The 23,782-nt window shown below is 47.6% G+C and overlaps 1 protein-coding gene and 1 long non-coding RNA gene across 4 annotated transcripts in view; one reads left to right on the forward strand and one right to left on the reverse strand.

Moving 5' to 3' along the window:
• Positions 1 to 23,782, reverse strand: part of LOC310641209 — a 276,109-nt gene that overhangs the window by 173,209 nt on the left and 79,118 nt on the right. The gene's annotated exons all lie outside the window — the stretch shown is intronic.
• The window catches only part of TNK2 (tyrosine kinase non receptor 2), a gene marked incomplete at its 3' end in the record, with an annotated part of 103,433 nt that overhangs the window by 7,152 nt on the left and 72,499 nt on the right, over positions 1 to 23,782 (forward strand). Inside the window, exon 2 of the mRNA XM_083364853.1 lies at positions 1,423 to 1,638. Coding sequence (XP_083220979.1) covers positions 1,561 to 1,638 — 78 coding nt within the window. The 5' untranslated portion in view covers positions 1,423 to 1,560. The remainder of the gene's footprint in view (positions 1 to 1,422; positions 1,639 to 23,782) is intronic.

The following is a 23,782-nucleotide window of genomic DNA, read 5'->3' on the forward strand; positions in this document are numbered from 1 at the left end:
TCCTCTGGGGGAACCTTCGATCCGGATTTAAAGGGAGATGGGGCAGGCTGGATTCCCACGGCCCCTCATGCTGGGCAGCCCGGGGACCTGCAGATGAGACTCATGGGCCTTGTGATCCCTGCCCAGGTGTCTTGGCGGGTAAGGCCGGTGCCCTGGGCGCACCCCGGTTCTTCTGGGGACCCCCTTTCGCCCACTGCCCCTTCCCATCGCTTCTGCTTCTCTGCTGCTTCTGGTTCAGCTGGGGGCCTTGGTTCTGTAAATTTAATTTTTTTTTAAAAAAAAATAGCTTTGTTTTGTCCTGTTCCTTCTCTTCCCTTTTCGATTCACCTCCCGCTTGTAAAATGCTGATTACAGGTGAGTCCTCAACTTAAAACAAGAGTTCAATCAGGGACCATTCAAAGTTACAGCAGCACTGAAGCGAGGGACTTAGGACCGTTTCCTGCACTTACGACCGTTGCAACATCCCCGTAGTCAGGTGATCAAAATTCAGACACTTGGCAACTGACTCATATTTATGACGGTCCCAGTGCCCTGGGGTCATGTGATTCCCCTTTCGCAACCTTCTGACAAGCAAAAGTCAATGGAATGGAATGGAAGGAAAAATAGAACGGAACAGAATAGAACAGATATTGGAATATAGAATAGAATGGAATAGAATAGAGAAAGAATGGATAGAATTAAGAGTACGAGTAGAAGTAGGAGTTGAGTAGAATTATGGAATGGAATGGAACAAGAGTAGAGTCGCCCTGCACAGCCTCTAAATTTATCACACGAACTGTAGAGGGATTGGCAGGGCGGGAGAACTGTGAGGTCCTCGTTTTGCGACCGCAGTCAGGACTGCCATCGCGAAGCGGTGCTATCGTGTGATATTTCACCTTCCTCACTTATTGACGGGAGATTCTGGTCCCAGCTGAAGGCCGTTAAGCGAGGACTCCCTACGGTTAAAGAGTGCTAGGGACGCTCTTGACGGTTGTAAGTGCGAGGACCGTAAGTCCCGTTTTCCAGCGCCGCTGTAACTTTTGAGTGGCCGCAAAACAAATAGTTGTAAATCGAGGACAGAGTAGATCCACAAAACAGGGATGGGAAGAGGAGGAATTGGAGACCCCTGAGTTCCCTTCCAGCTCTATTGTGACTGAAGAAGGCTGAGAGAGGGGGGGGGGAGGAGGACAAACATAAAACTGAGGACTAGAACCTTGAAAGTCTGGCGAGTTTTTCTCATCCACTTGCCGCATCTCACAAACCCCAAATGGAAGTCTCTCCTTCCTGCGTATTTCTCAGCAGACTTCCAAACTGTGTCAACACGCGCATGGACACGCAACGGTCTCAGCGGGATGTGTTCTTGCAGCCACATCCCCTTGCGTGCGGAGCCCAGCTGCAGCGTTGGCGCGTGGCGCACCCAGATCTTTCTGTTCTTCCCTGCAGGGTTTTCAAAGATCCCTCCGTGGACCGAATGGGCTAAGACCTCGCTGGCTGCGATCTGAACCTGGGGATGTCTTCGCTGATTACTTGCGGGGGGTGTCTTTATCTCAACATACTCCACCCCCCCAATAATTCCAGAGAATGAAACCCGTGGAAATTAAACCACGTGGAAAAAAGCAGGCTGGAGAAGAGAAGATGATTCACGGCGTCTGGATTCAGGTAAAGAAATGTTCCGCTCTGCAGGTGCGTCATCTTGTTTTGATCTCCAGATGTTTTGCAGCTGTTGGTTTCCTGGGTAGTGCTCGACTTAACGGCCACAGTTGAGCCCCACATGTCCGTCGCTAAGTGAGGCAGCGGTTAAGTGAGTTTTGCCCCGTTTTAAGGACTTTTCCTTGACGCCGTTGTTAAGTGAATCGCGGCAGTGGTCAGTCTCACGTCTGTAAGCGAATCGGGCTTCGCCGTGGACTGTGCTTTGTCAGAAGGTCACAAAAGGGGATCGCGTGACCCTCCCCCCAGGACACTGCGACCGTCGTAAATACGAACCCGTTGCCAAGTGTCCACATTTCGGTCATGTGACCGCGGGGATGCTGCAGCGGTCGTTAAGTGTGAAAACTGGTCATAAGCCCAAACTTCTGTAACTTCTGACGGTCTTTAAATGAGCTACTGTACGTTGGGACTACCTGTAATGTAGAATACTTGGGAGGAAACCCCCAAAGGAATGTAAATTGTTAAGCTGCTGGAGTGTTGTCCAACCTGGCAGGGTGGGCGCTGGAAGAAACCGATTTTCTTCCAAGATCTAAAGTCAGGGATCAGCTGTCAGGATCCATTTCCACCCCCCCAGTCTGGGCAGCGCTATGAAGAAGGAGAAGCTGGTTGATCAACAGAAGAGCGACTAAGATGATCAAAGGCCTGAAGGCTAAAACGTGAAGAAGAATTGCAGGATTTGGGTTTGGCTAGACTAGAGAAAAGAAGGACTGGGGGGGCCGCCCCAAAGAAGAGGGGGGGTGTCCCCCTATTCTCCAAAGCACCAGAAGGCAGGAGAAGAAGCAACGGATGGAAACTAATCGAGGAGAGAAGCAACCTGGAACTAAGGAGAAACAATTAACCAGTGGAACCACTTGCCACCAGAAGTTCTGGCTGCTCCATCACTGGAGGCTTTGAAGAAGAGACTGGACAGCCACTTGTCTGGAATGGTCTAGGCCAGGGGTAGGCAACCTCGGCTCTTTTATGACTCGTGGACTTCAACTCCCAGAATTCCTGAGCCGGCCTGGCTCAGCCTGGAAACCTCTCCCTTTCTCCTCAGCGTGGCTGGCTCAGGAATTCTGGGAGTTGAAGTCCACGAGTCATAAGGCGGCCTAGGCCAGGGGTAGGCAACCTTGGCTCTTTTATGACTCGTGGACTTCAACTCCCAGAATTCCTGAGCCAGCCTGACTCAGCTTGGAAACCTCTCCCTTTCCCCTCAGCGTGGCTGGCTCAGGAATTCTGGGAGTTGAAGTCCACGAGTCATAAAAGAGCCGAGGTTGCCTACCCCTGGCTTAGGGTCTCCTGCTTGAGCAGGGGGTTGGACCAGATGACCTTCAGGGTCCCTTCCAGCTCTGTTGGGATTGATTGATTGAAATGGTGGAGGGTCTCCTGCTTGAGCAGGGGGCGGGACTAGAAGACCTCCAAGGTCTCTTCCAGCTGATCGATTGATTGATTGGCTGAGGACTGCCAGTAATTAAATGACGATATATTCAGTTGTCCTTACGTTGAGTTACCTATCAAAAAGCTGGAGAAAGTTATAATAATCATCACAATAGTACAGTTAGTCCCCGACGGATGGCCGCATCGGAAGCCAAAATTTCTGTTGCTAAGTGGGACCTCGGGTTGAGTGAGTTTTGCCCCATTTTACAACCTTTCTTCTCACCGTTGTTAAGTGAACCACTGCGGTTAAGTCAGTAACGCGGTTATAAAGAAGAGTGGTGGGGTCAAGCTGTTCTCCAAAGCGCCTGAGGGAAGGGCAAGAAGCAACGGATGGAAACTCATCAAGGAGAGAAGCAACCCGGAATTAAGGAAAAACGTCTTGAACAATGAGGACCATTAACCAGTGGAACAGCTTGCCACTTGAAATTGGGAATGCTCCATCCCGGGAGGTTTTTAAGAAGTGACTGGACAGCCACTTGTCTGAAATGGTATAGGGTCTCCTGCTTGAGCAGGGGGTTGGACTAGATGACCTCCAAGGTCCCTTCCAGCTCTGTTCTGATAGATTGATCGGTCGATCCCAGCCGCATTTGGGCTACTAGATCCCTGCTTGGAACATGATGCCGCCAATATTTATTGAGGAGATTTGCCTACTTCTGCCTGAAACCAAATCGGGTTCAAGGCAGCTTTTACGTATTAAATGTAACACACAATCAATGCGGTAATTAATGGAAATGGCCACCTCAGCTAGCTTCATTTGCAGTTCAGCGAAACGTGAAAAGCGAACAAAACAAGATTTGTTGCGGCCGGAGACAACCGTTGAATTTCAAAGCAGAGACTTCTTGCTTGCTTCCGGTGACACAACATCACCAGAGCTGGAAAGGGACCCTGGAGGTCTTCTAGTCCAACCCCTTGCTCAGGCAGGAGAAGCCGGGGACTTCTCTGACTGTTGTGTATCTAGGCAGGCCTCGTCTGAATGGCCGCAGCTGGGAGCTGCAGAGTTTCCATTGCTAAGCAAGGCTGCCGTTAAGTGAAGTGCCCAATTTTGCAACCCCAGCACAATGCAGTGGAGTCCGTCCTCGCACTTACGACCGTCGTGGCATCCTTAACAGTTGCGTTATCAAAACTCAGGCGCTTGGTCAACCAGAATGTCGTTAACAACAGTTGCACCTGCCCAGGGCCGAGTAATCACCATTTGTGACCTAACCCAGTTGGCTTTCGACAAGCAAAAGTCAATGGGGGTGGGGGTGGGTGGGAAAGCCAGATTCATTTAACGACCTTGTGATTCACTTAACAACTGCGAGTTCACTTAGCCACCCTGGCCAAAAAAAAAAGTCATAAAATTGGGGGCAACTCATTGAACACCTGCCTTGCTTATTATCAATGGACGTTCTGGTTCCAGTTTGTGGCTGTAAATTGAGGACTAGCTGCGTAGACATGGACGTGCCAGAGGACCAGGGGCCCACATGGGACCATCCAGTGTTGTACAATGGTTGCAGCTTCTTCCTCCTGGCCAATGCAGGCCTTTCACAGCCGAGTGACGAGCCGAGGGATTAACGTACTGCAATTCCTGCATTGTTCGGGGCGGGTTGGACTAGTTGATCTCTAAGGTGCCTTGCGACTCTTAAATTCTGCCGTACGGTATTCGGTCAGACCATTACAGCTAGTCCTTGACTTAACAGCCACAATGGAACCCCAACGTTTCTCTTGCTAAGTGAGACAAAGGTTAAAATGAGTTTTGTTTCCTTTTACGATCTTTTCTCGCCACCGTTGTGAAGTGAATCACTCCAGTTAGTAGCAAGGTTGTTAAGTGAGTCTGGCTTCCCCATTGACTTGGCTGGTTAGAAGGACACAAAAGGGGATCCCTGGGGGACACTGCGACCGTCGTAAATACGAGTCAGTTGCCCAGTGTCTGAATTTTTGATCACATGACCGTGGGGAATGCTGCAACGGTCGTAAGGCTGAGAAACGGTCATAAGTGTGAAAAATGGATGACTTGGGGCCAGTTCTTTGACCCCTCCCTTTCTCTCAGCACAACCCACCTCACAGGGTTGTTGTTGTTCTAGGGAAAATAGAAAGCGTGTGTTCGCCACCTTGAGTTCTTTGCAAAAACAATATAATAATAATAATAATAATAATAATAATAATAATAATAATAATAATAATAATAATAATAATAAAATTGGAAGGGACCTTGGAGGTCATCTAGTCCAACCCCCTGCTCAGGCAGGAAACCTTATATGAAGGCAGGATATAAACGAACTTAGTTAGCTCCATACAGGTAGTCCTCGACTTACAACAGTTCATTTAGTGACCATTCAAACACTAGCTAGCCAGGCCTCAGTATGGTCCCAACATCCTGCTAGAGAGCAGAGGGCTGGACTAGAAGACCTCCAAGGTCCCTTCCAGCTTCTGTTCTGTTCTATATTCTATATTTTATTCTATATTCTATTCTATTCAATATTGTATTCTATTCGATATTCTATATTTTATTCTGTATTCTCTATTTCACTCCACTCCACATTCTATTTTATATTCCTGTTCTATTCTGTTCTGTTCTATTCCTCATTATTCCTATTCTATTTTATTCTATTCTGTTCTATTCTTATTCCATATTTCTATTCTATTCTTCTCTTCTCTTCTCTTCTCTTCTATTCTATTCTATTCTATTCTTATTCCATATTTCTATTCTATTCTTCTATTCTGTTCTGTTCTATTCTATTCTATTCTTCTATTCTATTCTATTCTATTCAATATATTCTATTCTATTCTATTCTTATTCCATATTTCTATTCTTCTATTCTATTCTATTCTATTCTTCTATTCTATTCTATTCTATTCTATTCTATTCAATATTTTCTATTCTGTTCTTTTCTGTTCTGTTCTATTCTATTCTATTCTATTCTATTCTATTCTTATTCCATATTTCTATTCTATTCTTCTATTCTATTCTATTCTATTCTATTCTATTCTATTCTATTCTATTCTATTCTTATTCCATATTTCTATTCTATTCTTCTATTCTGTTCTGTTCTATTCTATTCTATTCTATTCTATTCTATTCTATTCTATTCTTCTATTCTATTCTATTCAATATATTCTATTCTATTCTATTCTATTCTTATTCCATATTTCTCTTCTATTCTATTCTATTCTATTCTATTCTATTCTATTCTTCTATTCAATATTTTCTATTCTGTTCTATTCTATTCTATACTATTCTATTCTATTCTATTCTTATTCCATATTTCTATTCTATTCTTCTATTCTATTCTATTCAATATTTTCTATTCTATTCTATTCTATTCTTCTATTCTATTCTATTCAATATTTTCTATTCTATTCTATTCTATTCTATTCTATTCAATATTTTCTATTCTATTCTATTCTATTCTTCTATTCTATCCTTCTATTCTATTCTATTCTATTCAATATTTTCTATTCTATTCTATTCTTCTATTCTATTCTATTCAATATTTTCTATTCTATTCTTCTATTCTATTCTATTCTATTCTATTCTATTCTTCTGTTCTATTCTATTCTATTCTATTCTATTCTATTCTATTCTATTCTATTCTATTCTATTCTATTCTATTCTATTCTATTCTATTCTATTCTATTCTATTCTATTCTATTCTATTCCTTGTAAGGTAGGACAATATCCATGCCATGCACATAAAAATGTGAGTGCTGAGGGGGAAAAAAAAAAATCACAATTCAGCTAGTCCTCGATTTACAACAGTTCGTTTAGTGACCAAAGTTACAGCGGCACTCAGTGGCTTACGACCAGTTTTCATAACGTAGGGCCGTTGCCGCATCCCCATGGCCCCGTGATCAAAAGTTTGCCAAGATTGGCTTGGCAATTTCGTTCACGTTTACGACGGTCGCGGTGTCCCGAGGTCACGCGAATCCCCTTTTGGTGACCTTCTGACAAGCCAAAGTCAATGGGGCAAGCCGGATTCACTGAACGATGTCGCTAAATTAACTAAATTATTTATTTATTTTTATTTATTTTAATTCCATTTGTATCCCGCCCTTCTCCGAAGACTCAGGGCGGCTTACAAGCTTAGCAGTGTTAAATTAAATTAACTGTGTTCTTAAATTAATAACTTAACAGTTGTGGCAAGGAAGATCGTCAAGGGGAGAGCAAAACTCAACAAATGTCCCGCTTGAGGTCGTAGCCCTATAGGAACCAGAGCAGCAAGCAAGGATAGCAAACCCTAAACTAGCCAGGTTCAGGTTTTTGATCCCGGGCAAGCCCAGTTGATCCTCGATTGTGCGGCCGTAATTGTGCGTTGTTGTCCCCCCCCCCCCCCCGTCCTGCAGACCCAGCGTGGGAACTCTCCGGGCGGATGGGCTGCATCCCTTGTTATTGGGAGGCAACAGGTGAGACCAAAAGGGGGAGGGGCCTTCAGCAGACCCCACCCCCAAGCTGGCAGCTCTTCTGCATGCCGTTCCCCCCCCCCCTGGTCTTTTTTTGCCCAGGGAGATCCAGCCTCCACCCACCCCGTCGGCTGACGTCGCCGTTTTTTGGGGGGGATTTGTCGATCGGATGCAAATCCATTTTGCAGCTTTTTGCAAGGATAGAGTTTGCCCCGTGCGATGCCCGGCAGCGGTGCCCGTCTTTTTTTTGGGGGGGGGCAATTCCAGGGTTCAAGCGTCTGTGTGTTTGTGTGTGGGTGTCTTCGCAACCCAGGGAAAACCGCCTGCACATTTGCCCGCCCACCCACCCCACGGAGGGGCAGCGCTGGCTAGGCTGCAAGGCCGAACACTCCCCCCCCCTCCCCGTCCACGCACCCCGTGTTGCTAAGCAACGAGTGGTCACCTTCCTCCTCGCCTGCATGCCAGGATGGGTGAAGTCATGGTCATGTGACCGGCTGGCCAATCGGGAGCGAGGCAGCCTGGCTGGGCGAGCGAGAGAAGAGAGGGAGAGAGAGAGGAACTACTGGACAGATGTGCCGGACGGGCAATTGGCCACCTGCGCCATAATCCAGCCCTTCCGGACGGGATGCAAATGGTGAGTTATAGCAAGGAGGCAAGAGATTCCCCGGGAAAAAGGCTGCCTTTCTCCCTTCGCCAGGCGCGGGAGTTGCAAACCAGTTGCACCGGCTGAGTTGCCAGCCTTGTTTTCCCCACCCTTTGGGACGGCCCAGGATCTTGGCAGCTTCCTAGCCCAAGCCAGACAAGAGGGAAAAGCAGAAAAGTCCCGGTGAAAAGAACAGGCGGGCGGCGGTGCACCATGGGTCCCTGCCTGCAAGGGGTCCGTGCAGCGCCTAGGGAGTTCCAGAGCTGGCAGATCTGGGAGTCTGGCTGGTGGGGTCCACACAAGGGGTCAAGTGGCGGGGTTTGGCTTGAAATCAGGGAGCTGGGACACAAACACAGAAACACACACATGCACAGACAATACACACACACACACACACACAGATCAGGTGTGGGTTTTTTTGCCCATGTTATTGTCCAAGTTTGTTCGGAGAAGTTGGTGATTGCAAAGTGTCACAAGCTCTGCTGCATCAGAAGCTTCGGTTGTGGGCCTCCGGTTCACACCCATGTTGTCGTCCCCATTGTGGGGTTCCCCCTGCGAAAGATGCCTCTTAGGTTGGTGCAAAGGACCAGGGTTGTGACCTCATCTGTGTGATGTGTGACATTCCGCGTGCTCCCTGCCTTGGGGAATGTTTTGGGTGCCGGATCTCGGTTTAATGTCAGGAAATTGCAGGCTGCCGCATTAATGCAGCCGTGTTGCATCCAGGTTGTTAATAGATTATTGGGGGAGGGGGGTGTTGTGCGAATGTAGAAAGGGGGCAGCGTACACGTAGTCCTCGACTTAGGACCGATATTGAGCCCAAAATTTCCGTTGCTAAAGAGAGCTTTGCCCCATTTTATACAACCTTTCCTGCCTCCGTTGCTAAGTGAATCGCTGCAGTTGTTAAATGAATAACAGGGTTGTTAATTGAATCCGGCTTCCCCATTGGCTTTGCTTGTCAGGAGGTCACAAAAGAGGATCCCATGATCCCGGGGGACCCTACGACCGTCATAAATACGAGTCAGTTGCCGAGCGTCCGAATTTGGATCACGTGATGATGGGGCTGCTTCAAAGATCATTACTGGAAAAAAAACTCATAAGTCACATTTTTCATGCTGTTGTAACGTTGAATGGTCACTAAACGAACTGTTGTAAGTCGGGGACTAGCTGTATTGTGTGAAAGGAACCACTGTGTGTCTCGGATGTGATCTTTTTGCCCTCAGCACCCACATTTTTATGTGCAGAATGGTGGCATGGATATTGTCCCACCTTACAAGGATGTTGTGATCGTAACAGGCCTGGCCAGTGAGTGCTTGAATCCTTAAACTGAGCTTGCCCTTGAGGGTCATCTAAAGACGTCACATGATCCAGAAAGTAACCGCCTGAATGCTGGCTAGCTTAAACCAGCTTGCCAAGGTAGTCCTCACATTTACGACCACAATTCTGAGCTACCAAGATGGTTGTTAAATGAGTTTCATGCCACAATTTTATGACTTTTTTTTTTTTGGCCATGGTTATTAAATGAATCGCTGCAGTCGTTAAGCGGGTCACATGTCGTTAAGCGAATCTGTGTCCCCCCTCCCCCGTTGACTTTGTTGGATGCCAACTGGGAAATGGTGGTCAGGTGACCCTGGGATAGTAACGACAGTCGTAAGTACAAGTCAGTGGCCCAGCACCCCAGTTTTGATCATGGGACTGGAGTTGCTGCAATGGTCGTAAGTGTGAGGACCGTCCTTAAGTCACCTCTTTCAGGGCTGTCGCTACTTCGAAAGGCCGCTAAACAAACAGGTTAGAAGTGGGTCTCCCGTGGGGCTACGCGTTCGCTTCTGAATGTAATTGTGTGATGCTGGTTTTTAATGTTTGAAGGTGTGTTCTCTCCTCTTGAACTGGTTTTGAGGTGCCTGACTCAGTTTCCTGTGAGAACTTGCTAGAGGCTCCCCACAAATGGATGGGGTGGAAAGCTATGGGTGTGGGGGTTCTCGGCTGGGGCACCGGTAGCCTCCCCCTAGATCAGGGGTCTCCAGCCGTGGCCACTTTAAGATGTGTGGACTTCAACTCCCAGAATTCCCCAGCCAGCCAAGCTGGCTGGGGAATTCTGGGAGTTAAAGTCCACACATCCACGTTTGGAGACCCCCCTGCCCTAGATATTGGAACATGGTCTTTGTGCTTTCTATATAACTATTAAAAACTGAAGCATTTCCAAAAGAGTTGAATAATTCTTTTTCTATTTGTCTTTTTAAGATCTGTAAGCTGTCCAAAATCACCATTTTCTGGGAGATGGGTGGCATATTGGATGGATGGATAAATGGATAGATGAATGGATAAATGAATGATGGATAAATGGATGGATAGATAAATGGATGGATAGATGGATGGACAAATGGATGATGATGGATAGATGGACGAATGGATAAATGGACAAATGGATGAATGAATGATGGATAAATGGATAATGGATGAATGAAGGATAAATGGATGAATGATGGATGGATAAAGGGATGGATGGATAAAGGGATGAATGAATCATGGATGAATGAATGATGGATGGATAAATGGATGGATGAATGATGGATGGATAAATGAATGGATGGATGAATAATGGATAAATGATGGATAAATGGCTGGATGATGGATGAATAAATGGATGGATAGATGGATAAACGGATGGGTGATTATTGGATGGATGGGTAAATGGATGGATGATGGATTGTGGGTAACAAATAATGCTCAATTTACGGCCACAGTTGGGCTCCGAATTTTCTCCAGTTAAGCAAGGCAGTTGTTAAAATGAGTTGTACACCATTTTACAACCTTGGTTTTTGCCACAGTCATGCGGTCATTAAGTGAATCCAACTTTCCCCCATTGGCTTTGCTTGTCACAAATAGCGATCACGTGCTGCAACCGTCATAAATTCGTGGCAGTTGCCAAGTACCCAGTTTTTGATCATATGACCCTGGGGATGCCGCCATGGTCGTAAGTGTGGAAAATTGTCGTAAGGCCCTTTTTCCCCCCCCCAATGCTGCCGCCATTTCAGATAGTCACTAAACGAACAGTTGTAAGTCAAGGACAACCTGTATAAGTAGTAGTCAGATTTGCTTTACTTTTTTATTTCACTTTTCTGGACGTTTTAAATGTGTTTTTAAGGATGTTTTGTAAACCATCAAGAATTGTTTGGAACATGGTGGGTGAATAGAAAAACAAATAAATGAATGAATTTAAAAAAAAAGAAAAAGAGGAGAAAGTGCGTGACGCTTGGGGCTATCAGCCGGTAAAATAAAAGTTAAGGCCCCAGTAGGTGATTGTTCCTCAGTCTGGATTGCCCTCTGCCCCAAATTATTTGGCATCCCCTGCACTGAGCAAGCGGGCTGGACTAGATGACCTCGGGGTTCCCCGCCCCATTCCAGAACCATGTCAAGCATGCCACGGCAGTTGCAAGACTTGACTTGCCCTCTGAAGGCTCACACCGCTGAGGTCACCTGCCTTGTGAGGATCTTTCACGGTGCCTCATCGTCCTCTTCCCATCACATGCGCGATGACAAACACACCTGTGGGTTTCGCAAAATGCGTGTGAAGGAGACGCCGCCGGTTTCTCTGTCTCCCTCCCGGTGTGAGGAGATGCTTAGCCTTTAATCCTGGCATTTCAGCGGGTGAGAAGTGGGATCCTTCCATTTCTGAGCTCCCCTCCCTTCCAGGTAGGAAATCCGTCGCTGTAAAAACAAGTTGTGTGAATGTCACCACAACTTTTAGCAGGGCTGAAAGATCCAGGTTTTCGTTGTGCAGGTGTGATTGGACGTTTTGGGGAAGGCGGAACCCCTTAATTAAGGGGGGGACAGGAGTCTTTAAAAGAAAGTAGGCAATCCTGTACAGGTAGTCCTCGACTTGCGACTGTTTTGTTTAGTGACCGTTTGAAGTTACAACGCCGGACTGACAAGACTGACTTAGGATTGTTTTCCACACTGACAACCTTGGCACCCTCCCCACATGGTCACAAGACGTTCGGACACCCGTGGCAACGGACTCGTATTTATGACGGTCGCAGTTTCCTGGGATCCTGGGATATCCCCCTTTTGCGGCCTTCTGACAAGCAAAGTCAATGGGGAAGCCAGATTCACTTAACAACCGTGTTGCTAATTTAACGGCAATGATTCACTTAACAACCGTGGCAAGAAAGGTCGTAAAGTGGGGGGGGAAACTCCCTTGACACATGTCTCACTTAGCGACGGAAATTTTGGGCTCAATCAATCGTGGTCATAAAACCTCTGACAAGCAGAGTCAGCGGGGCAAGCCAGATTTGCTGAACACCCGTGCGACTGACTTCAGGACCGCAGCGATTCACTTAACAATGGGGGCAGGAAAGGTCGTAAAATGGGACAAAAGTTAAACACCTGTCTTCGCTCAGCAAGGGAAATTTGGGGCTCCCTTTGTTGTCGTAAGCCGAGGACTACCTGCAACCCTGGGCTTTTTAAGGGCAGCCTGTTTCCCCTGCTGAGGTGATTTTTTGAGGCCACGCGTGTTAATTTCGTGTTTGGGCGCAGGATTGGGTCAGGTCTGAAGCGTTTGAAGTCGTGTAACAATTGTATTGAGGTTTCTTTGCTGGTTGGTGATGGGGTGAAGATTGTGTGATTCGTATAAAGCAGGGCCCTTTTGTGACTTGCGGACTTCAACTCCCAGAATTCCTCAGCCGGGCAGGCTGACTGAGGAATGCTGGGAGTTGAAATCCACAAGTCTTAAAAGTTGCCAAGGTTGAAGACCCCTGGCTTAAAGGGGCCACGCTTGGGCTCTTCAAACTTGGCCCTTTTATGACTTGTGGACTTCAACTCCCAGAATTCCTCAGCCAGGAAAAAAAAGTGCATCTGCAGCCACAATTATTATGGCTTTGTGGCATTTTTAATCCTCCCGTCAAGTCCTCCCCAAGCAGCTGGGATGGGCAGATGTGGATTTTGGATGCCAGTCAAGGTATTCATGGCAGGATGGAAGTTGTTCCAAGTCACGCTGCCTTTTGCAATTGACCGATAGGGATTTTTGTCAATGCCGATGGTTGTTATTATTATTATTATAGCCAGATGTTTAGACTGGATTTGGCATCTTGGTCCACCTATTGAGTCCTTCCCAAGGACCTGGGATGGGCAGATGTTGTCTGATAGTGTTGATGGTCGCTGGGGATGGAGGGAGGGATGGAAGGAAGGAAGCAAGCAAGCAAGCAAGCCGGGATGGATAGATGGAAGCTGGGATGGATGGATGGGTGGATGAATGGAAGGAAGGAAGCAAGCTGGGATGGATGGATGGATGAGTGGATGGATAGATGGATGGAAGGAAGCAAGCAAGCTGGGATGGATGGGTGGATGGATGGAAGGAAGCTGTTCCAAGTCACGCTGCCTTTTGCAATTGACTGGTGGGAATTTTGTCAATGCCAGTGGTGTTTGTTATGGTTCATCACACAGCCAGATGTGTAGAGTGGATTTGGAATTATTGTCTACCTATTGAGTCCTTCCAAAGGACCTGAGATAGGCAGATGTTGATGTTTGGATGGTGTTAACGGTTTCCTCCCTCCCTCCTTCCTTCCTTCTTCTCATTCCCATCTTTCTTTCTTTCTTTCTTTCTTTCTTTCTTTCTTTCTTTCTTTCTTTCTTTCTTTCTTTCTTTCTTTCTTTCTTTCTTTCTTTCTTTCTCGAACAGTAATAAATCCTCCGCAATGTTTCCCACCTTTTGAAATCTCTGAGAAAGTTGCTTATGCCTTATCTCCCTTTGAGGCTTCTCTGGGGAAGGGAGAAATTACACAAAAACACACAAACACAAGGCACAAACGGGCTTCCTGCCAGCAGAGGCATTTTTCCTGACTTTCCCGGCGTCTGTTTGTTCCTCTGGGTTTCGGGAGACGGCGGCTGGCAGCCCCCCCCCCCCCCGTCCCTCCGTCACTTCCGCCTGCCACAGCCGGTGTGTGTTTCCTGGATTCTTGTCGTACCACGCACACAGCCGTGACATCACTGCGTGGGCCGAGCATTTCCCACACTCGTGGACAGAGAAGGAGGAGGCCGGGTGGCTCTTTTCGCTTCCGTGGGGTGGAGAGAGGTGGAAAAGATGGCCTGGATCCGGATTTGGAAAGTGGGAGGGAGAAGGAGATAAAGAGGAACATGGAATGTGTCGAATCCTACGGCTGGAAGGGCCCTTGGAGGTCCTCTAGTCTAACCTCTGGCCCAAGGCAGGAGATCCTATACCATTCGGGACAAATGGAATAGGGACTGTTCCCATTCACACGTGCATGGAAGGTGATTTGCAAGGATGAGCATTTGGATCAGGATTAGATTGTGGCTCCTTCCTTCCTTCCTTCCTTCCTTCCTTCCTTCCTTCCTTCCTCCCTACCTCTTTACTTTCTGCTCTCCTTCCTTCCCTCCCCTCCCCTCCTTTCTTTTTTCCTCCCTCTTCTTTCTTCTTTTGGATCAGGATTAGATTGTGGCTCCCTCCTTCCTTCCTTCCTTTCCTCCTTTTTTCTTTCCTTCCGTCCTCCATTTTTTCTTTTTCCTTATTTCCTTCCTTCCTTCCTCTATCTTTTTTTTCTTTCTTTCTTTTCCTTCCTTCCCTTCCACAAATAATGCAAGGTTGCATAAATAACCAACCACCCTTTTCCTCAACAACCACCGCCCTGTGAGGTGGGTTGGGCCGAGAGAGAGAGGGGGGGGACTGCCCCAAAGTCAGCCAGCTGGCTTTCATGGCTAAGGCAGGAATTGAACTCAAGGTCCCCCTCCGGCTTTTTAACCTGGTGCCTTAGCCTACTAGACTAACTGGCTTAACAAGGGAGAACAACCTCATTCTCAAAGCCAGGGGTCTTCAAACTTGGCCCCTTCATGACTCGTGGACTTCAACTCCCAGAATTCCTCAGCCAGCGTGGGGGAACTATGGCCCCTTCATGACTCGCGGACTTCAACTCCCAGAATACCTCAGCCAGCGTGGGCGAACTATGCCCCCCTCATGTCTTGAAGGACTTCAACTCCCAGAATTCCTCAGCCAGCGTGGGGGAACTACGGCCCATCCATGACTTGCGGAATTCAACTCCCAGAATTCCTCAGCCAACGTGGGGGAACTATGGCCCCTTCATGACTTGTGGACTTCGACTCCCAGAATTCCTCAGCCAGCATAGGGGAACTATGCCCCCCTCATGACTTGCGGACTTCAAATCCCAGAATTCCTCAGCCAGCGTGGGGGAACTATGGCCCCTTCATGACTGGTGGACTTCAACTCCCAGAATTCCTCAGCCAGCGTGGGGGAACTATGGCCCCTTCATGACTTGTGGACTTCAACTCCCAGAATTCCTGAGGCAGCGTGCCACGCTGGCTGAGGAATTCTGGGAGTTGAAGTCCACAAGTCATAAAAGGTTTGAAGACCCCTGCTCAAACCATTCAAGAACCCCGATTAGTCAATTTTGGAGTTTTCCTTGATTCTCACCCCCCTCAGGACAGCTTCACCCAATGGGTTTGTTTTATTTACTTGTGAGACTGTCTTGATCCCGTCTTTTTTATCCTTTTGATTAAAATAAATCAAGGAGGCAAACAGAACACTCCTTCCTTCCTCCCTCCTCTTTCCCCCCCAGAACGACAACCTTGTGAGGTAGACTTGAATTCAGGTCTCTCTGCTCCCGATCCGGCCCTTTTACCCTCCGTGGCGCCGTCTCTCCATTTTAACCTTTCTCTTCGGCTTCTAAAGACTTGGGGTCACTTCGTGGGGAGGCTGGAGCAGTTTTAGGGCAGGGGTCTTCACACTCGGCCCTTTTATGACTCGTGGACTTCAACTCCCAGAATTCCTCAGCCAGGCATGCTGGCTGAGGAATTCTGGGAGTTGAAGTCCACCAGTCATCAAAGGGCCGAGTTTGAAGACCTCTGTTTTAGGGTGTTGCAGCATTTGAATTCCCTATTGCAGAAGGGAAAAAAGGGTTTTTAAAATCCGTGCCATCCAGCAGAGGAAGGAAAGAAGGAAGGAGATGGAAGGTAAGAGAGAAGGGTTAGGGTGGGTGGGAGGAAGAAAGGAAGGAAGGAGGAAGGGAAGGGAAGGGATGGAAAGCAAAGAGTGGGGGAATGGAAGGAAGGAAGGAAGGAAAAGGCAGCGAGGGAGGAATGGAAGGAAGGAAAGGGAAAGAAAGAAATAGAAAGCAAGGGATGGTGGTGGGTAGGAGCGAGAAAAGTAAAAGGTGGAACGGGAAGGAGGGAAGAGAAAGAGAAAGAAAGAAAGAAAAGAAAGAAAGAAAGAAAGAAAGAAAGAAAAGAAAAGATCAAGCAACCTTACCTCCTATTTTACCCTGATCAATGGATAAGTTATATTTTGTGAATAAACAGTGCCGGTTTGAAAAGATGCCCCAAGTTTCTTCCTGTTTCCCCCCCCCCCCCCAACGGAACTGGCCTTCCATTTCTTTTTTGTTCTGCCCAATTATGCTAAGGGGAATCCTCTCTTCTCCCCCTTCCTTCCCTTTTGTGTGTGTGTGTGTGTGTGTGTGTGTGTGTGTGTGTGCACGAGCGCACACGGGGCGTATTCCAAGCCTGCAGAGAGAGGTGTGAAAAGGAAGGAAAAACGCAGCAGGGCAATGGCGGAAAGAGCAGCCCGCCTGCAAGGCCGTTCCCACCCTGCGCAATGGGCCCTTTCCCTCTTCTACACACACACACACACACACACACACACACACACACACACACACACACCCGGCCTTCTCTCCAGCTTCTGCGGCTTGCGGATTATGTGATGCTCCCGCCCCCCACCTGACCCTTTCTGGGAGGGAGCTCTCTCTCTCTCTCCCCCCCCCCAGCTCCTTTTGCATCAGCTCAGCATCCCTGGGAGAAGCCCGCCTCCATCGCCATGGCGACCGGATGCAGGCTGGCCGGGGACCAGCCAGATGCTTGAAAGTGAAAGGATGGAGAAGGAGAGAAGCCAGGAATGGCTGACTCACCCTGATGCCTCTGCCGGGGTGGTGGTGATGGGGGGGCCGGGGGGGCCTTAAGGCAGACTCCAGAGCTCCGTGCTTCCCCCCCCACCTCACCCGCCCGCTGGCAGAAATTGGGGTTCCGGCTTCAGCCGGTTGTCCTGCTGGGCAGAATGGGCGAGAAGGCGGATTACCAGCGGCTGGCCGGCGGGGAAGAGGAGGAGATGGAAAGGGTCCGACGGGCAGCTTTGGCCAGCTTGGCAGGCCCCCTCCCTCCGGGGCACAGACCCGACGTGTTGGCAGGGCCAGGGCAGAGGGTCAGTATGAGACACAATGCAATGCAATCGCTGAGAATCTCTCTCTCTCCCTCTCTCTCTCTCTCCTTCTCCCTCCCCCTCTCTCCCCCCCATATCTAGCTTTCAGCTCGATCATCTCTGCCCATCCGTCTCATCTATTCTGTCTACCTATTTATCAATCTACCATCTGTTTATCATCTATAGTTACCTAGCTGTGTAGCCAATCATTATCCCTTGTCTGTCATCCATGATCACCTGTCTACTATATCGAATTGTCTAGCTATCATCTCTAGTCCATATCTAGCTATCAGCTGTCTCTTTATCTCTGTATACCTACCTACATCTGTCGTGTCTCCATCATCTCTACCTCCCTACCTCCCTATCATCTATCACTAGCATGTACCTAGCATGTACCTATCGTCTATAGCAGGGGTGTCAAACTCAATTTCATTGAGGGCCGCATCAGCATTGCAGTTGCCCTCAGGGGGCCGGGTGGGTGTGGCCTGGGTGGGCGTGGCCTACTGGGTGGGCGTGGCTAGAGTGCGTATGGCCTACTGGGTGGGCGTGGCCAGCTCTACATCGTTCGCATCAAGGGTGCCTATGGGGGCCTGGGCAGGAGTGGGACAGATCTGAGGGTCTCTGGCAGAAGGAGGGTCTCTGGGCCAGGGCCAAGGCAGCGGGGGCCGCTCCCTCACTGTTTCCAGGATGGCTTCGCGGGCCGCATGAAACCACTTCTCGGGCCGGATCCGGCCCCCGGGCCTTGTGTTTGACATGTCTGGTCTATAGCTATCCATCTATTCTATATTCTATTCATTATGTATTTATCATGTATCTGTCATGTACATTTCTATATATCTGTATCATTATCATGTATCATGGATATCTATAGCTATCTATCTTGTATCTACCTGTGTCTATCATTGTGTATTTATCATGTACCTATCATTTGTATCTATCTATTTATATCCATCCATCCATCCATCCATCCATCTATATCTGTCTCATCTATATCTGTCTATCATCATGTATCTATCATGGATATCATCTATAGCTATCTATCTTGTATCTACCTATGTCTGTCATTGTGTATTTATCATGTACCTATCATTTGTATCTATCTATTTATATCCATCCATCCATCCATCCATCTATATCTGTCTCATCTATATCTGTCTATCATCATGTATCTATCATGGATATCATTTATAGCTATCTATCTTGTATCTACCTGTGTCTATCATTGTGTATTTATCATGTACCTATCATTTGTATCTATCTATTTATATCCATCCATCCATCCATCTAAATCTGTCTCATCTATATCTGTCTATCATCATGTATCTATCATGGATATCATCTATAGCTATCTATCTTGTATCTACCTGTGTCTATCATTGTGTATTTATCATGTACCTATCATTTGTATCTATCTATTTATATCCATCCATCCATCCATCCATCCATCCATCTATATCTGTCTCATCTATATCTGTCTATCATCATGTATCTATCATGGATATCATCTATAGCTATCTATCTTGTATCTACCTATGTCTGTCATTGTGTATTTATCATGTACCTATCATCACTGTTCCTCAGATAGTCGGGTGTGAGTCTCTCTTTTTGAGATGCGGCCCTGGTGCGCAGTTGGGCTTGCTGCTGGTGTACCTTTCGCCTAGTCATGCAGCAGCAGCCCTGCCTGAGCTGCTCGATGTCCTCTCTGCGCTGGTGGTTGAGTTCCCGAAACTTATAGTTTTGGGGGATTTCAACCTACCATCGCTGGGAGGATCATCTGAGTTGGCCCGGGAGTTCATGGCTTCCATGACGGCCATGGACCTGACGCAGGTAATTTCGGGACCGACTCATGAGGGAGGCCACACCCTTGACCTAGTTTTTTTATCTGGACAGTGGTTAGATGATCTTGGTGGGGGCTCTCCAATTATTATGCCCCTGTCATGGACCGATCATCATCTCCTGCGGCTGGTCTTCCGTTTTGCCACCCCCCGCCGTGTGTGTTTGGAACCAATTAAATGGTACCGCCCCAGACGCTTAATGGATCCCCAGAGGTTCCAGACAGCTCTGGGGTCCCCACCTGCCTCCCTTGCTCACAGCTCGGCAGATGCCTTAGTGGAAGCCTGGGAAAGGACGGCCACTGAGGCTCTTGATCGAGTTGTACCCCTGCGGCCCCTGACCCGGTGCAGATCCCGTCGAGCTCCATGGTTCTCTGCGGAGCTTCGGGAGATGAAGCGTCGGAGACGGGGCCTAGAGAGCGGTTGGAGGTCCAGCCGATCCGAATCCGACCGATTGCGACTAAGAGCCTACATTAGGTCTTATCTCGCTGCGATAAGGGAGGCGAGGTCTAACCACTTCGCCACCCTTATCGCGTCCGCAGATAATCGCCCGGCCGCCCTGTTTAGGGTGACTCGCTCCCTCCTAAATCAGGAGGTGAGGGAGGATCCCTTGCAGGGCCGTGCCGAGGAGTTTAACCAACATCTGTCGGACAAAATCGCTCGGATTCGGACCGGTTTGGACTCTGACTGGGCAGAGTCTGACGATCAGGACACGGGTGGTCTTGTCGATATCATCTGGGAGGAGTTTGATTCTGTGACTCCGGAGGAAGTGGACAGGATCATGGGGAGGCTGAGCACCACCACATGTTTATTGGACCCGTGCCCTTCCTGGCTGGTTTATGCAGCCCGGGAGAGGACACGCAGCTGGTTCCAGGCAGTTATATCGGCTTCTTTGAGTGAGGGTATCTTCCCCGCCGTCTTGAAGGAGGCGGTGGTGAGGCCTCTCCTCAAGAAGCCTGCCCTGGACCCTGCTGTATTGAATAACTTTCGTCCTGTCTCCAACCTTCGCTTTCTTGCGAAGGTTGTTGAGAGTGTGGTGGCGCATCAGCTCCCTCTGGTCCTGGATGAAGCGGATTATCTAGACCCGTACCAATCGGGTTTCAGGCCCGGGCACAGCACGGAGACGGCATTGGTCGCGCTGGTGAATGATCTCTGGAGGGCTCGGGACAGGGGGCATTCCTCTGTCCTAGTCCTATTAGACCTCTCGGCGGCTTTCGATACCATCGACCATGGTATCTTGCTGCGGCGTCTCAGGGGACTGGGAGTGGGAGGCACGGTTTTACGGTGGTTCTCCTCCTATCTCTTGGGACGTTCGCAGTCGGTGTTGGCAGGGGGACAGAGGTCGACCGCGAGGTCTCTCATTTGTGGAGTTCCTCAGGGGTCGGTCCTCTCGCCTCTCCTGTTCAACATCTATATGAAGCCGCTGGGTGAGATCATTCGTGGCTTTGGAGTTGGGTATCATCAGTACGCTGATGATACCCAACTTTTCTTTTCGACCCCAAACCACCCCAGTGATGCCCTCGACGTGATGTCCCGTTGCCTGGAGGCGGTTCGGGTCTGGATGGGGAGGAACAGACTCCAGCTCAACCCCGACAAGACTGAGTGGCTTTGCATATCTTCATCCCGGGTTTATTCGGATATTCCATCTCTAACTATGGGGGGTGAATTATTACCCCCCGTAGATAGGGCTCGCAACTTGGGGGTCCTCCTAGATTCACGGCTCACCTTGGAAGATCATATAGGAGCCGTGACTAGGGGGGCCTTTGCACAGGTTCGCCTGGTGCGTCAGTTGCGGCCCTATCTTAGCCGGGATGATCTGTGCACGGTCACTCATGCGCTCGTGTCCTCTCGTCTGGACTACTGCAACGCTCTCTACATGGGGCTGCCCTTGAGGACCACTCGGAAGCTCCAACTGGTACAGAATGCAGCCGCGAGAGTGGTGTTGGGAGTCTCCCGATACTCCCACGTTACACCTCTGCTCCGTGAGCTGCATTGGTTGCCAGTTGTCTTCCGGGTGAGATTCAAGGTACTGGTAACGGTATTCAAAGCACTCCATGGCATGGGGCCGGAGTACCTTAGGGAACATCTGCTGCCGGCATCAAGCTCCCTGCGCCCTGTGCGTTCCCACAGAGAGGGCCTCCTCAGGGTGCCACCGATCAGAGAATGTCGATTGGTGGCCCCCAGGGGGAGATCCTTCTCTGTGGGCGCTCCGGAGCTGTGGAATCAGCTACCGGTAGAGCTCCGGATGGCGCCCGATCTTCGCTCCTTTCGCCGCGATCTCAAGACATTTTTGTTTGTACAAGCCGGCCTAGCCTGAGGGGGAGTGTTGGGGTTGTTTTATTTTTTGTTTTTTAATTGTTCTGGGGGTTTTTAGCGTTGTATTATATTGTTTTTAACTAGGGCAATTGTTTAATCTGTTTTTAATGTTTGTATTGGTTATTTTATTCTGCCCTGTGAACCGCCCTGAGTCCTCAGGGAGAAGGGCGGTATATAAATGTTATTAAATTAAATTAAAATTAAATCTGTCTGTATTATCTATCCATCTATATATATATATCTATCAGTCTCCCTTTAATTCTTTGTTAGCAATCTAAAAATTTACACAAATATGAGCTGTCACTGTTGTGACTACTGCCTGTCGATGGCCTTCGGTTAGGCTGAAACAGGAAATAAAGATTTGTCCCATGTTTGGGGCCTAGCAAGGTAATCTAGTTAACAAGCATTTATAACACACACACACACACACGTCTATCATCTATATATGTCTATCTGTATATGTCTATCATTATCATGTATCTATCATGGATATCATCTATAGCTATCTATCTTGTATCTACCTATGTCTGTCATTGTATATTTATCATGTACCTATCATCTATATCTATCTATCTATCTATCTATCTATCTATCTATCTATCTATCTATCTATCTATCTATCTATCTATCTATCTATCTATCTATCTCCTGTATCTAAAATTCGAAGACCGCTGATCTCACTCAGAGCAATGAATTTGGAGGGGGTTTGTGGCTTCCCCACCTCTTAACGGGCCCCATTGCCTTTTTCTTTTGGAAAGAACGCCATGTTTTGTGCCAGCAGACCCTTGCAGCTTGTCCCGTTAGCCCCCCCCCTCCACCCCACCCCACCCCAGACAGAAAGGAGATCTTGCTGGGTGGAGAGTTCAAGGCTGTTTCTCTTCTTTCTTGCATGATTTAATGAAGGAAGAAAGGGAAACACACACACCCCAAGCCGCCTTTCCCATCGTCGTCTTCCACCCATGCTGAACTTCTCCTCTGGGCTGGAGATGATGGGAACGGTAGTCCAACGTGGCTGAAGGGCTGCTTGAACATCTTTGGGACCCACCCAAGGGTCCATGTTCCACTCCCGGTATTGTTTTCCAGAATCTCTCTGCAAAGCTTTTAGCTTTATTTCCTCTCTTCCCCCCCCAATTATTTATTTATTAAATTTTATGGCACACGTCTCCCCTACCTTTTATTTTGATTTTTAAGACTGGTTTTCAAAAGCAAGGCTGCTTTTTACGCTGTCGGCATAATCAGGTCAGGTTGAAGACTTTGCTGCGTTCACACAAAAATGACGAACGGGGTCAAAGCTAACCTTGGTTAGATTTTTTTTTCCTGGCTTGGAGGGTTGTTTGCGCTCAGCCGGATGGGTGAATTTGTGGTTTGTCGTAGTGTCTGAAACCAATTTGCAGAGGAATAAAGGGTGGGGTTGGCCATTAAAAGTAATTTTTTAAAAAGTATTTACCTCACAGTGAAAATAATCAGTGGAAAAACCTCTCTCCAGAAGTTGTTGTGGGTTCTCCAACACTGGAAGCTTTTAAGAAGAGATTGGGCAACCATTTGTCTGAAATGGTATAGGTTTTCTTGGCTGAACAAGGGGGTTGGACTAGATGACTCCGAGTTCCCTTCCAACTCTGTTATTCTATTCTATTCTATTCTATTCTATTCTATTCTATTCTATTCTATTCTATTCTATTATTTCTTTTTCTGTTCTATTCTATTCTATTCTATTCTATTCTATTCTATTCTATTCTATTCTATTCTATTCTATTCTATTCTATTCCTGAAATGGTATAGGGTTTCCTGCCTGAGCAGGGGGTTGGACTAGATGACCTACAAGGTCCCTTCCCGCATTCTATTCTATTCTATTCTATTCTATTCTATTCTATTCTATTCTATTCTATTCTATTCTATTCTATTCTATTCCTGAAATGGTATAGGGTTTCCTGCCTGAGCAGGGGGTTGGACTAGATGACCTACAAGGTCCCTTCCCGCATTCTATTCTATTCTATTCTATTCTATTCTATTCTATTCTATTCTATTCTATTCTATTCTATTCTATTCTATTCTATTCTATTCCTGAAATGGTATAGGGTTTCCTGCCTGAGCAGGGGGTTGGACTAGATGACCTACAAGGTCCCTTCCAACTCTTCTGTTCTATTTTATTCTATTCATTCCACTTCTTTTCTGTTCTATTCATTCCTCTATTCTATCCTATTCCTTTTTATATTCTATTCTATTCCATATTTTCTGTTCTGTTCTATTCCATTCCATTCATTTTCTATTCTAAACCTATTCTATTCTATTCTATTC

Source organism: Vipera ursinii, assembly GCF_947247035.1.
Source record: "Vipera ursinii genome assembly, chromosome: 5".
NCBI classification, from domain to species: Eukaryota; Metazoa; Chordata; class Lepidosauria; order Squamata; family Viperidae; genus Vipera; species Vipera ursinii.